Source organism: Mesoplodon bidens (assembly GCF_964165515.1).
Source record: "Mesoplodon bidens genome assembly, chromosome: 12".
NCBI classification, from domain to species: domain Eukaryota; kingdom Metazoa; phylum Chordata; class Mammalia; order Artiodactyla; family Ziphiidae; genus Mesoplodon; species Mesoplodon bidens.
The window spans coordinates 59223745-59239284 of NC_138168.1; the positions used below are offsets into that span (position 1 = coordinate 59223745).

At 37.4% G+C, this 15540-nt stretch overlaps 2 protein-coding genes across 6 annotated transcripts in view; both read right to left on the reverse strand.

Moving 5' to 3' along the window:
• Window positions 1-15540, reverse strand: part of KIAA0408 — a 35027-nt gene that overhangs the window by 11585 nt on the left and 7902 nt on the right. For 2 of the 4 annotated variants that reach the window (XM_081250589.1, XM_081250588.1), the window contains exons 2-3: window positions 10027-11846; window positions 4429-4669 (exon numbers count right to left, since the gene is read on the reverse strand). In XM_081250589.1, coding sequence (XP_081106715.1) covers window positions 4429-4669; window positions 10027-10175 — 390 coding nt within the window. In that variant the 5' untranslated portion in view covers window positions 10176-11846. Of the gene's footprint in view, window positions 1-4428; window positions 4670-10026; window positions 11847-15540 lie in introns of those variants that run through there. The other 2 variants (XM_081250590.1, XM_081250591.1) reach the window with 2 other exon arrangements.
• Window positions 4576-15540, reverse strand: part of MTCL3 (MTCL family member 3) — a 58876-nt gene continuing 47911 nt past the window's right edge. The window contains exon 8 of one of the 2 annotated variants that reach the window (XM_081250578.1): window positions 4576-4683. The gene's annotated coding sequence lies outside the window, so the exon portion shown is untranslated. Of the gene's footprint in view, window positions 4684-14181; window positions 14243-15540 lie in introns of those variants that run through there. The other variant, XM_081250580.1, reaches the window with a different exon arrangement.

Here is a 15540-nt window from a genome sequence, read left to right on the forward strand (position 1 = left end):
ATCAAGATAGTATGGCACTGGCACAAAAACAGAAATATAGATCAACGGAACAGGATAGAAAGCCCAGAGGTAAACCCACGCACATATGGTCACCTTATCTTTGATAAAGGAAGCAAGAATATACAATGGAGAAAAGACAGACTCTTCAATAAGTGGTGCTGGGAAAACTGGACAGCTACATGTATAAGAATGAAATTAGAACATTCCCTAACACCGTACACAAAAATAAACTCAAGATGGATTAAAGACCTAAATGTAAGGCCAGACACTATAAAACTGTTAGAGGAAAATACAGACAGAACACTCTATGACATAAATCACAGCAAGATCCTTTTTGACCCACCTCCTAGAGAAATGGAAATAAAGACAAAAATAAACACATGGGACCTAATGAAACTTCAAAGCTTTTGCACAGCAAAGGAAACCATAAAAGATACGAGAAGACAAGCCTCAGAATGGGAGAAAATATTTGCAAACAAAGCAACTAACAAAGGATTAATCTCCAAAATTTACAAGCAGCTCATGCAGCTCAATATCAGAAAAACAAATAACCCAATCCACAAATGGGCAAAAGACCTAAATGACATTTCTCTGAAGAAGATATACAGATTGCCAACAAACACATGAAAGGATGCTCAAAATCACTAATCATTAGAGAAATGCAAATCAAAACTACAATGAGGTTATCACCTCACACCAGTCAGAATGGCCATTATCAAAAAATCTACAAACAATAAACACTGGAGAGGGTGTGGAGAAAAGGGAACCCTCCTGCACTGTTGGTGGGAATGTAAATTAATTCAGCCACTATGGAGAACAGTATGGAGTCTCCTTTAAAAACTAAAAATAGAACTACCATACGACCCAGCAATCCCACTACTGGGCATATACCCTGAGAAAACCATAATTCAAAAAGAGTCATGCCCCACAATGTTCATTGCAGCTCTATTTACAATAGCCAGGACATGGAAGCAACCTAAGTTTCCATCAACAGGTGAATGGATAAAGAAGGTGTGGCACATATATACAATGGAATATTACTCAGCCATAAAAAGAAATGAAATTGGGTCATTTGTAGTGAGGTGGATGGACCTAAAGACTGTCATACAGAGTGAAGTAAGTCAGAAAGAGAAAAACAAATACCATACGCTAACAGATATATATGGAATCTTAAAAAAAAATTGTTCTGAAAAACCTAGGAGCAGGACCAGAATAAAGACACAGATGTAGAGAATGGACTTGAGGACACAGGGAGGGGGAACGGTAAGCTGGGATGAAGTGAGAGAGTGGCATGGACATATATACACTACCAAATGTAAAACAGATAGTTAGTGGGAAGCAGCCGCATAGCATAGGGAGATCAGCTCAGTGTTTTGTGTCCACCTAGAGGGGTGGGATAGGGAGGGTGGGAGGGAGACACAAGAGGGAGGAGATATGGGGATATATGTATATGTATAGCTGATTCACTTTGTTATACAGCAGAAACTAACATACCATTGTGAAGCAATTATACTCCAATAAAGATGTTAAAAGAAAGAAAAAAGAATAACAGATTTACTGCTGCTCAATATTTACCTAAATCTCAGATGAGTGAAGCACTATAATATAGTTAATGCCTGAAGGATATGCCATGCATTTATGCTGTAAATACTAATAAATCTGTAGTTGGATGAAGTCAGGATAGCATCAAATTGCAGCCATGAATCAACTGTTTTTGTCCCTGTAAAATTATCTGTACTGAACATTTGTGGCCATTATAATTTTGGCTGACTTTGAGGGACATTATAAGAAGCAACCCTCAAAACACCATGCTAAATCTAAGGATGCTATTGGTAGCACTGTCCTCTTTTAGAGGAGTCATGGGTGGAAACAAAATTACTTTAGTTGCAAAATCAGGGACGAAAGTGCTATTTCTGGGAAATAGGTTTGCTTTTGTTTTCTGAATACTGAGAAACATGCATTTGATCATTTTTTGTCACTTACTAGAAAGACAGATTTGTTGCATGCATTTCACAAAGGATACTTCCTTTTGTCTTCATTTCATCTTTCTCTTCTAGTTTTGGAATACTTTACCTTACATAGAATTTTATTCGACATCTTAAATTCTCTTGGGGACTTAGGTGAAGTATGAATAAACAAATATCATTATATTATTGATGGAAAACCATTTATTTTGTAAAAGGAAATCTGTGTTACTCGGTACCTAGCTCTTTTCAATGGTTATCTGATCAAAGGAGACAATCAGGAAAGATGGCAATGTGATAAAAAAAATTGCCAGGCATCTAGTAACTCTATTAAGGGTATCTATCTGGATTAATCTAGGTTTCAAAGATCCAAGTATGTACATCTTCATCTTGTAATAGCAAATGCAATGATTGTGGATAGTTGCTCAACAAAGAATCATTAGCATCTTAATACCTAACATTGATCCTCTCACTAATGACATTTTTACTTGGAATCACAGCAGTTATATGCATGCACCGGGAAATGTATAATTTTCTAATATATGGCTTAATAAGTTGTGTCTGATTTAATACACAGAGCTTAGTGATAAATACGAAAGAAATACAGTCTATTATGCTTGTGGCATGTTACATTTTTTCCAAGTGTTGATTTTTAATTTTAGTTAAAAATATTGTCTTGATTTTCTGTGACATGTAAGGACAATTTCCTTCTGTTTTCTACTCCTAGCTTTGTAGCCTCTAAGAAGGTACATTCTTACAGGTACAAAGCTGGGAGTGGGAAAAAATACATACATACTATGCCATTTTATATAAGGAACTTGAGAGCATCCATGAATTTTGGTATCCACAGGGGCTCCTGGAACCAATCTCCCATGTATACCGAGGGACAACTATATTAGTATGATAAGGGGAGCACAATGCTAGTATTCAGGTATTGAACAGCATCATCTCTGGGTGGGTAGTTTGGGTAAGCACATTATGTAAACATATTCCCAGGTATGGTGTTGTATACTGCAGGCAGAATGACATAAATAGCACCACAGCTACTATCCAAGATAAAGAAAAAATATTCCAGCCCTTCTGTCAGTATTTCTATGGACTATCACCTATGTTTAAAGTATGTTTAATGCCTGCTAATTGATAAGGCTAATATTTTCCATAGATGGAATCTACAGAGCTGTCAGAATAATTATTTGACAATAACAAATTTAACCGGACAGCAGAATATCTTAGCTACATGGCTTAAACAACTGGCTAGACTAATCCTGACTCCCTTAATTATTTTGCTTGGATGCTAGAATTATCTGAGATTATTACTAACTGGACCTTCCAAACCTTTGGAAGCCAATGAGTTCAGGTTTCGAATTGGAGTTGTGGATTTTGATTTGACCTAGCCATCTCCCTGTTGATCCAATCTGAGCCTCTGGGTGCAGAAGTTAAGAGAGCAAGCAAAACACATTTTCCAAACTATAGAAGGATGAGAAGTAAATTCTCCTTTCAATCTGTAATCATCTACTACAGGCCTGCCTTCTCAGCTTTATTTTAGAGTAGTCACATGGCTATTCTTTTTTATTTTTCCTTTTAGCATGCCAATTTGTATTTTATTCATAACCAATTATAGGGCTGTTAATAAGAAAAATATTTGCACTATAAACACATAAAGCACCAGCTTTGATTGTCTGTGAATAAAGGCCAAGGAGTCTGTTAAAATAACTGCCTTGGCAATGTGCACAAGACCATATAAGTCAACAGCAGGGAATGTTACAAGAAAGCAAGATAAGTATAAATAATTTTCAGTTGGAACAAGCTTGAATATACATCAATGCAGATACTTAAAGGAAATATTCTGGGCTAAACAGGGTGAAGGAATAAAATTATTATTTGTATCAGAGTCTCGGCATGTCATTTTTAATAAATTCTTTCCAAATAAATGTGCCACACCTTGCCAGGATAAATACCATGTCCACCTCCATTTTCTTTTTGATATATGACACTCTTTTGGATTATACTGAATTATCTAATACATAACTGTCTTTAGTAGACATTATTCATAAGTCATCTCTGAAAAGATCTGTATTTTAATGCCCAATTATAATTTTACTAAAATATGTTCCACTAATTATATTTTTCTTCTGTTTTCATCCTGGGCCCGGAATTTGAAAACTTATGCAAAATAGATACCTCACTTTTGATACCACGGCACTCTAGTCAGAAAATAATAAATTGATACACTTTAGAAAGACATTTCAAGTTCTAATTTGCATGCAAAACTATAAAATAAGCATAAGTCTCTACGGTAACATTGGGTTAGGTTATGCTATTTTTGGTCTAGTAAATATCACTGAGACATGCATCTTTTAGGTGGAATTGGAAAGTAAAAATAGTTTCCAATACAAAACAAACCAACAGAATTTTCATTCTGAGTTTTAAGTTTCCAGTGCATTCAAAACAAATCAACTTGTACCTCTTCTATCTTCTTCTGCATGATCTTCCATTGACTTTCCCATTCCTTTCTTTCATTGTCAAACTGGTCCAGTAATTCCATCTTTTCCTTGCGCCAGTTAGTCTCTGTGTTCTCCCACTGCTTATGTAGGTCCATGGCAACCGTGTGAGTGTTAGTGAAGGGGTGTTTCTGCCCGTCTCTGCCTTCTCTTAACTGTTTCTTGGAAGCTTGGAGCTGTTTTATTTGAAGCAGTCTCACTTGCCTTTAAAACAAAGCCTAATATAAACATAACAAGAGAGAGTTCCAAATCCATGTGCTTTCTGGAAACATTTTATCAGTTTGTCAAGAGCCATTGACATAAACAAACTTTAGGAAAATTGGACTCAAAAGAAGAGATGACAAAAATATCTGCCTAAGGAGAAACTAACACAGTCAAAGAAAAAAGTATCATCCAAACTTTTTTTCTTCCCCTTTCTGAGACCAGACAGGAAAATTACAGTGGACAGATTGGTTAAATGCATGTGTGAGATATAAGTATTCATTTAACTAACCACCTAATCTGAACATAGAATTTTTCATGAATATCTTAAGAGTGGAAGTACGAAATTCAACTGTTTAGTCACATCTACACAACTGTGGTAGATTCTGCTGCAATGGAATTACTCCTTCTGTTCTGATGCAACCAGATTATATATTTCTGTGACTTAAAGTCCTGAGATGGTATTTGGCTACAATGTCAATTTTACACTCAGAGTTCAAGCTTGTGGCAAACGTGATTACTGTATCAATAAGACCCCAATGTTGGTAGTAAGTCTGGGACTGATGTATCAGCAAGAAACCAAACTAAAGCATAAAAAATATTGTCATTATTTTATTTCATCAAGTAAAATGTAAAAGCAGCAAAATTATCCTGAAAGCCATATGTTAACACTTATCCATGCTCTTTTTTCCTTCTAATAGACTATATATCAGAACCTATCTTCTGATACTGAATACAGAGAAATGAAAAAAATGTTTTCATCAGTTTGCAGGGAAATTCTTGATCATATTAAGGAGTGACTGAAATAATTAGGTTTCTAGCATTTAGGGCATGTGTTTTCAGGATCTGAAGATGCACTTTAAAATACCTGATTGGTAACTCTGTTATAAATCACCTAAAATTTCTGAGATTTAGTTTATTTATATTAAAATGGGGGATATCCACAGGGTTATTACCAAGATTAAATGACATATGGACTGCAAATTGGTTTGAGAAATATAAAATTTTCCCTATTTTTTGATTTAAAAAATCTTGTGCTGACATCCACGGAGAATATTTTTATTACTAAAGTCAGATACATTTTTTAATGGGTAGAAATGCACATTTAAAATGTTTGAATCTCCTTCTAAGATAATCACGCCTATAAGAAGTCTTAACTCTTTAGCTTTTAAAAAGCTAAAGAGTTGGTCAAAAAAAGCTAATTTGGCCATGACCAAAATGTCTTAACTTACCAGGTGGTAGCTGATGCTAATTTTGAGCAAAGTTCTCGAGACTCAGTAGCTGCCTGGGTTCTGGCATTGTCTAATGAAGCCCACATAACCAGGAAGCAAGCCCCATTCTGCAGTCATAGAAGATGGCCACATATTTTATATCCCAAATATAACATAAACATTGAAGACATTCGATTTTTGTCAGACTGCTCTGAACATGCATATCCAAGTGGTAAATTGTTCCAAACATGTATTTTTGAGTTGCAATCTATTAATGAATTATAATAGACTAATAAGGATTTTAAAATGTCAGTGATATATGCAGGGCTCCACCCTCAAAAACACCCTAATAATATTGGGATCTATATGGTTACTCTTCTATCAAAAATTTTGCTACAGATACTTTGATCATCCTTACCTATTTCTTTGGCACTCATAAAACTATGACTAATTCAGCCAAGAAAAACAAGTAATTTCAGATTTAGCCATTAAAAACACTATCACGTCTCATTTTATCCACTCAGCCATGCCTTTTTTCTAATCTCATTTTCCATCCTCTCTGTCATCCTTCCTTCCTTTTGCTACCCTCCAATCCTGTGAGACAGGGACCACAAGTACCTGCCACAGCAAATGCAAGTTGTCCCAAAATAAATGTGTCGATGGAGACATAACAAAATGAAGATAGTAAAGAATGTACAGAATTTTGTGTTTTGGTGAATCTGTTATTGATCTTGATTACCTATTAATTTCTAGGTTCATCTAATAACTATTCGCAGGAAATGCAGACAGTGCTAATTTTCAGAGACTGCAGACTGCTTTAAACTATATGTAATTAACTGTGAGCTGAAACTATCTTGCTGATAGCAGGTATTTAACATTGAAACTACTTAGGAAGAGTGAAGTGGTTTCAGACATCAAGAGGTAGTTCTAGGGCCTCCCTGGTGGCGCAGTGGTTGAGAGTCCGCCTGCCGATGCAGGGGATACGGGTTCGTGCCCCGGTCTGGGAGGATCCCATATGCCGCGGAGCGGCTGGGCCCGTGAGCCATGGCCGCTGAGCCTGCGCATCCGGAGCCTGTGCCCCGCAACGGGAGAGGCCACAACAGTGAGAGGCCCGCGTACCGCAAAAAAAAAAAAAAAAAAAAAAAAAAGAGGTAGTTCTAGATTTAACCAAGGGTGTTACAGAAAGAGAGCAAACTAATTTCAAGCTACCTGGAGAAGAGGTGCTATGATACTCCATGTTTCATTCCATCTTTAAACACTGTAAATGTTCAGAAATCATCATGAAGTTTCTCCTACAATTATGTAGCAAATGGCTCCAATTTTTCTTTTTATTTCTAACTCTTCTTGAACCACTTCCAGGTCAGGGTGAAAGGGCACAAGACCCTTTTCTTTTTTACCTACTTGAAGAAGATCATCCAGGAAAACCCTCAATCAGGCTTGCCCCTGGTAACAGGACTATACATGAACCCAGTAATGTTCCCTAAGCAGACAGAATCCCGCACTTCATTGCAAAGAGCCAAATTCATCACTTAATACGGCGAAGGGCCAATCTACAGAGCTTCCCCTTTCCAGGACCAGAGCAATATCTAGTGCCTTAAAATGTAATGGTTATGGATAAAAAACAAGCCTTGGAAAGAAAATTCCTATAGGGCAATATCTGTGCCAATTTCTGTGGGAGGGTTTATTTCACCTTTCTAGTATCTATGTCTTGTCATAAATGTCAAATGTAATACGGCTAAATATATTGCTTTCTCCTCTAAAAATAAAGTGGGGTCCATAGAGTTTTGGGAGAATTAAATGTGCATGAAAGAGAATGCTTAATCAAAGCGACTAACACTGTTTTGGACCATAATGGATGCTCAATAAATGCCTGTTTCTTGGTTTCTTCCTTCTGTCCTTGTCTCCCTCCCGTTTTGTGTTCCCCCTGCTCTCCTTCCTTTTATTTTGTGTTCCCCCTACCCTCCTTCCTTTTATTTATCTTCCTCTAGAATAAAACTGATTTTGATTTTGATTTAATTAGAAAATTCATAGAAGCAAGTGTAATTGTGTGAACTCATATTTTTAACAGTTTTCCTTTGCTCTCAGTATTTTTCAAGTATTTTACGAATACAAGGCAGGTTAAATATTTAGGAAACTTTTTTATTGTTAGCAAAAATTTGAATAGACAAATCTTATATAAAACTGCTTTTGTTATAATTCTCCCTAAATGTTAAAAAAAATCCAACTAATAGAGCAATCTTGTAGGGACATAACGTTCTGAAATGAAAAGTTATGGGGTAAAATGGCTCAGCCGATTCAAAAACTCAATCTCAGTGCTTTCTGCTGAGGCAAATATAAAAGTTCTCTTTGTTCCTAGTTGTCAGTTGTTTTCGCCCACAGATATTGGTATCTCTGTGGGAGATAAGGAAGAATTTCTGCGATCTACACCCTTCACTCTCCATTTCATTTCACTCCCTCCAGAATGTCATTCAGAATAAAATTTGATTAGAGCAAATGTAAAAGGACAGAGGGAGCTGCACTACTTAGTCATGCACACGTTCTTCCCCCAACAACTCTAAGCGAGCATTACATAATCCATTTTAACCTACTTCCCCCTCCCCAAGGCCGGAAGCCAGAATTGTAGAAGGGTTGTGAGTGGGTTGCATAAGTATGGGGATGGGAGGAAAAGAGTTCTGCTAACCTTCCGGCCCTACTAGGAAGCAAAATTTAAAAGTAACACAGAAGTTTCACAATAAATCATTTCTATTTCCCATGTTAGCCTCAAGTAGGTCATGGTAACACTTCTTCGTCTGAGGGGTGCTCCCTTCTCACTACACCTTGGTTGTTACCATTTCAACCTTCATCTCCCCCATTGAAAACTGGACTTTAGCCAAACAAATGAAACAGCGTTAGGGGAGTTGACTCGATTGCAACTTCTCTCTTCTGAGAGTCTTGTTCAGAGTGTTTGTTTCTTGCTCTCTGATTTCCTTTTTATAAACATACTGCTTTTCATATAATTGACAAATTTTCACTTGTAGGAGGTTACATATTCCAATAGGAATGCCACACACAGTAGGTACTGTCAATCTCACAATTCTTAGAACCACCATTTGCCTTGGAGATGCTTTGCTTCCTCTTAACTTTGAAGAATTAGGAATTCCCACATCTATACCCATCAAAGTTATGCACCATTTGACTCCAAGATTCTCTAGCCCTTTCTCTAGGCTATTATGAATCACTTGCATCATTTCAACTGATTATAAGACCTTATTCCTCCCCTACTGTTCACTGGCAAATGCATTTTTTCAAAGAAAACTGACTTGATTTTGTTACAAAGCAAAAGGGAATTTAAAAAAAAATTCCTATTTCTTGCTATTTCAGAATTGTTCCTCATGTTCCAATAGGGTCAAAGGGATACTACCACGTGCAATTCTGAAATCAATTTTGCCTTTTCATTTTATTATCTTCTCCTTGTTTCCTCTCCAGTTATATATTCAAACTAGAAAATATCCAAAATACAGGAGCACTGATTTTACTTCTCTTAGCTCATAAAAGCTTTGAAAGACGCATTTGGCTTGGATAAACAAACACCTAAACTTAACCAGCTTAAACAGTAGAAGCTCTAGTGGTAAGGTTCCCTCCTAATTGCAGATTAACCCATTATGAATGGCATGCACTTCAACTCAAATCACAGAAACACTTATCATGCAGTAAGCAAACCATCATCTTGGATGAATTTCACTGATTTATTTTTCACTGCAATTTCAAGGGTTGTGAACTTTACTTTGCAAATGTTAAAAAGTCTTCATCCTAATGAAAATAGTGTTCTAAAAAATAAATTTAGTGAAATCTTATGGTAGGGAAAGTGGTGTTCAAAGTACTGAGAAGCAGTGTTTCAAAAACACAGTCTCAGAGAGCAGATGGTACCATCAGTCCAGAGTCAGGAAATCCACTCACAGCAGCTGGACCTTCTCTTCCCTGGGAGTCAGTAAAATCCGTTACGCACCCTGCTCCACTGTTTTTAAGCCAAGACACAGACACTGAATCAGACAGATGTTGAAATCACCCTCCACTTAAACAGTATCCACAGTTTCAAATATGTCAACAGCGGCCCCTCTATATTTTGCCACAATTAGTCACTTGCTTTCAAACTGCCAGAAAGAAACATACCTTTTTGCTCTGGGGAGAAATCCTATGGATGTCCGACCACTGGTCAATCTAGCAATGGGAGGACAGCCGGTTGTTTTAAAGAGAAAAGTCTCAGCACGGTGAATCTTGCTTCTTTGCACAAAATGGGAATGCAAAATAAGTCCAACCATTTAACAGAGAGATACTGACAAGTCCCTTTGAAACCTCCACCATTTCACAAATCAAAAAGCTACTCAGCTCATGTCACAGCAGCAGCTGAGGTTACTGTGACGTCAGTTTCTCGGAGGCGGCCTTCAAGCCATCTCTTCCAACCAGAGCTCTGTAACTTTAGAGCAGCTCCTACTCTGGGTAAACAACTCCAGGTCCAGGACATTTTTAACTTTTATAAGGGAGCCCAGTATTTCCAAACTTGCCAAAAGAGCTGGTGTTAATATCACACAATGACAATGGCCAATTTTACATTCCATTTATTTGGAAAAGTTAACTCCTTTTTTACAGGCAATAATCATCTCTTTGCCTACCTCTCTCTTTCCCCTTTTCAAAATGTACTTTTCGGTGCCTTTGGAAGTTGGTCTCTGGATGTGGCAGAACAATTTGTGCAGAAATTTTACATATATAATCTCAAAAGATTTGTGAAAAGGTATCAAACTTCTGTCTTGAAATAAAGTAGAAATGGCATATATGAAGACCAGCCTTCTAGTTCTTTGTGATTCTATGGCAGCTTGCTGCTTATATCTGTAGTGATGGTGATGTCTTTCTGCTAGTGGAAATCAAAGCCCATGGGAAAGGATGATACTTATTGTGATAAGGAAAAAACCAATGAGATACCCATGTACTTGTTTTCAATAAAGGTGTGCTGCAGCCTAATTCAGCAAATAAACTACATAAAAGTTTAAATAATAAGGGCTTATCCTAAGTCTAAAGTCTGTGTGGTCATTAAAGCATTACATAATCCCTGTCACATTATTTTTGCCTGCTTCCAGATTCCAGATAAATATTTCATGGGGAGTTAAAAAGTTGACTAAGAATGACCTGTTCATAGTAGGACTTTAGTACATGTAGGACAATTGAATGAAATCATATTCTGTGTTTTGAAAGCCTGGCATCAAAAGCAAAAACCACCCCCCTGCCCCCAAATCTCAAAAGCAATGACAACAACAATAGTTAGAGTAATAATAGTGATGACTCATGGAGAGACAGCTCTCTGCAAGGCTCTGTGCTAAGTACTTCTAATATCTAAGGTATCTTTATCTTAGCTCACTCTCAGAAAATGTGTCTGTAGATATTAACCCAAGTTTACTGATAAAACCAAGGCTCAAAGAGGCAGAGTATCTTGCCAAAATTCACAGAAACTTGACCATGCAGAGAAGTAGGTTTTGGAAACAGTTTCTCTAACTGAAGACCCTGGAATTTTGTCACAGAGATATTGGTTTCAAATTACTGCCACTATTTATCTGTGTGAACTTCGAGTTTGTTACTCCTGTAAGGGGATAATTATATTTACTTTGCAAGGATGTTGTAAGAGTATGAGGGGGTCCTTACAGTGCCAGGCACTTAAGAAATGTTAGTTCATTCTGCCTTTGCCCTTATTAGGACACTCCGGACCTCTCTTCCACTCCAGACCTCTTAATTTCCATGTGTCATTGGTAAATCAAATTAAAACTGTTTTCTACACCCTATCTGAACTTCAGATAATCTGTAGCTAATTACAGGAGGAATTATGTTGTGCTATCCTCTATACTATCCCTCAATAGTACCTGTTTCGATGCCCTTTTTCATGGATGTCCCAGTAATTATTTATTGCAGGTGCTTCATCTGCTTCTTGTCATGGTAAAGTTGACCTTAAATTATATCAAAAATAGAATAAAAAACTAGGGACAAAAAACTTTGACAGAATTTCTCCCAAGTCTACCATTAATTGTAGTACTTACCAACCCTTTCTGTTGAATAATTTTTTATGCATATTAGCTAAAATTTCCATGCTACATTTCATACCCCAGAGAAATAAAGCAATGCAATTAGACGACAGCACACAAAGGCAATAAATACTCAGCTCAGGTATTTCTGAACCTTTCCACTAAAAATTTCTAAGAAAGCTGTTTTAAGAAAAGATCCTGCTGTTATGTACATAAAACGAATGGATTTTGAAAACAGATGCTGGTATACCCAGCCCTATAGTGATATTCAGACATCTTGAAGTGCCTGACATTTTCAAGCAGGTGTCAAATGGCTGAAAACCTTATGGAAAAAAATGCAATTTGTTGCACAATCCAGGTCACTTTTAATCCATTTAAATATTTAAACCTTCAAATATGAAAGTGACTCAAATTATTGCTCTGTATATTAGAGAGAATTTGGAAGAATCATTCATATCTGATGTCATACTAATCCCATTTCAGTGTATAACAAATATGCAAAGAAATGCATGTAACAATTCTTAATGTAAAGTAAATGTAGAAACATGAGCTGCTATCAAGAAACAAAAAAAGGAAATCCTGGAAAGGGTTTGAAAAGATCTATATAAATGATGCTATTAAGCCACAAACTAAAACATTTTGGAAAGGGGGAAAGAGCAATGAGTGCATAAATGTCACTAGCAGGTGTTTCCAGACTTACAGAATTTTAGAGCCAGAAAGAACCCCTGAAATCATCTAGCCAAGCTTCTAATTTTACAGCTGAGGAAAGAGGCCCTGATGTTAAGCCATTTGCTCAAGGTCACAAAGGCACTAACTAGCAATGCCAGGAATAGAATCCAGGTCTTCTAATTCCTGGAGGAGTGCCTTAAAGGTTAAAATTCCAAGGAGCTCAAGGAAGGGAATAGAACCCAGGGATAAGAGTTTGGGGTGTGAGACATTTATTTCTGGCTTCATTAAATCTTAAATTCAGTTCTCTTCTAAGTCCCAAATGAGGGAGCTAATACTTCATCTTCCAAGTATAACACAGGAGTCATGTAACAGAGTATTTATCTTCATGGCTATTTATTTAAAGAGGTTTGTATCCTTCAATAATGTAAATCCTCGGTCAGAATACGAAGACAAAAGAACTTTAACTTAGTGATGGAAGAAAATCTAGGGGTAAATGCACCAACTTGCCTTTAGTATACCACTGCACAATTACTTTACAGTTTTCTGTCTGAAGGATGATCTTGAAGCACCAAGAAGCAGTTATTTATTTAATCTCTTTATACTGGGTGGCTTCTGATTTTTGCTTGTATAGTTTTTCAGCCCCTTTTTCTTTTACTCTTTAAACATATTTACCAGTTAAAGGGGTATTGTATTTCTATTTTAATTGTAAACGATATGGAAAAAATTGGAAAAGAGATGACTTTGAAAAACTGAACTCATTCTTATAGCATATTATAATTTAGGAACTAGGGGACTTCGCTGGTGGCGCAGTGGTTAAGAATCGCCTGCCACTGCAGGGGATACGGGTTTGATCCCTGGCCCGGGTAGATCCCACATGCCGCGGAGCAGCCAAGCCCGTGTGCCACAACTACTGCGCCTGCGCGTTCTAGGGTCCGTGCTCCGCAAAGAGAAGCCACCGCAGAGAAGCCCGCGCACCGCAGCAAAGAGTAGCCCCTGCTCGCTGCAACTAGAGAAAGGCCGTGCAGCAACGAAGACCCAACACAGCCAAAAAAAAGAAGCTATTACATGTGGCATTTTAAATAATCCTTCCTTCTAGAATAATGTCTGCCCTTTACAATTTTCAAAGCGCTTTATGATACATCTCAGTTGTTTAGCAGAACTCTCTTGAACATTAAACGATCTTCCATTCTTAGGGAGAGGTCTTGGGCATTCCAATTAACATTCCACTTAAAAAGTATTTGTGAGCACCAGCTCTCGGCCAGCTGTAGTGTTAGATCCTGAGGACTGGAAGAAGAATAAGACAAATCTTTGTCCTCAACAAGCTCCATCAACTCTGAAGATCCCTGAAATGTGACCTGCAGCATGACTGTCCACTTCCTGAGTATTCCATGAAACAAATTTATAAGCAAATGTGGGGTGCTTCTCCTGGTAACCTCCATAGCATTCCACCAAGGGGACCACAGTCCCGTGTTGTGTTACTCTCAGGCCTTGCTGCACACTGCAATCGCTCAAAGAATTATTTAAAAGTTCCTAAAGCTGGAAATTTCCTCCACTTTCTGAACTAGACCATCCAGTGGTGAGGCCCAGTTTTCTTAATTTTTATAAAGTTCTACAGCTGAGTCTGTGAAATTTGGTCCTGTGTTATTTGAGTCCTAGAATGACAGAGTTCGGACTCTGTGTTAGCAAAAGAAATAGGTTGACACTTATTAGAATCTGTTTTAGATTATACAATAATGAGAGTCACACACAAAGTATTTATTATCCATGGAAGTTACATGCTTAGGTTGTTGTGTTTCAGCTAACGTGCTATTTTCCCAGTGCTGGATGTTTTTTCCCTAGAATCACAGGATGCTGGCTGTCTCTTCTATTCTGAGGGATGGTGACATGTCAACAGATTTTTTAGCCAAGCGAATCTGTCATGGGGCTTATGTACAGGCATTTCCAGATGACAGAAATATTCAAAAGAAATAGTTTCAAACTATCTGTTTTATTTTATTTTTTAAAGTACTGGTCTATATTTTGAGGAAACAAAACAATAAAACATTTTAAAAATGTGAGCTATTTAAGACTAGAGACAGATCTTCCTTACGGTTTTCAAATTTGTTTTTAGCATCTCACTATATTATTTTCAGATTCTTTACTTGGGAGATGTTGATAATGATGACAACAAAAGCTAAGTAATACAGGAACTGTTCTAGGGCTACCTCTCATTTCATTCCAGAAAAGGGCCTTGGGAATGCCTTTCCACCACAAGAGGGCCACCCTGAGTCACTTCTGTTAGGAAGTTCTAGCAGGAAAGCAGGTCTAAGAGAGGCCATTTAGGGAGTATAATTTGAAGGACAAAGGAACTGATCTGTATTCTCCCAGTCCTGCCCCATCCCAGAGTGTTGCTACCCCACCTATATCTTCTACCAGAAATAGGAGACAGCATTATATTTTTAGTAATTGTCTAATCAAATGCCATTGACAAAGGAAGCGATTACTGGCTAGTCACAACTTTGCTCAGAAAAGGAGAGTTGCTACTCCCAATTAAAAGAACGAGAAATCCCCTGAAAGAACAAACAGTGAAACAGATCTCTCCAGACTACTAGACCCCTAGTTCAAAAAGGAGGTAATAAAAATGCTAAAGGAATAAGAAAGATGATTGATAGAAGTTCAGAGCACTGTAACAAGGAACTGGAAACTCTAAAGAGGAACCAATTGCAGTTTAGATAACTCAATTGCTGTGATTACAAACCCATCTAAAAGAAAAAAAGAAACAGCTAACACACAAAAGGGCTGGAAGGAACAATCAATATAGGCAAGCTTTGATCGGAGCCCGGGGAAAGTAGTCTTTTTCATTCGTGGGCCGTGGAGCAGGGAGAGAGACGGAAGATCAAAAAGAGGAACTGTATGAGTGGTGCTAGATTTTGAGGGGCTAATGTGAGAGGTCTTGGTGCCCAGGTGCAAA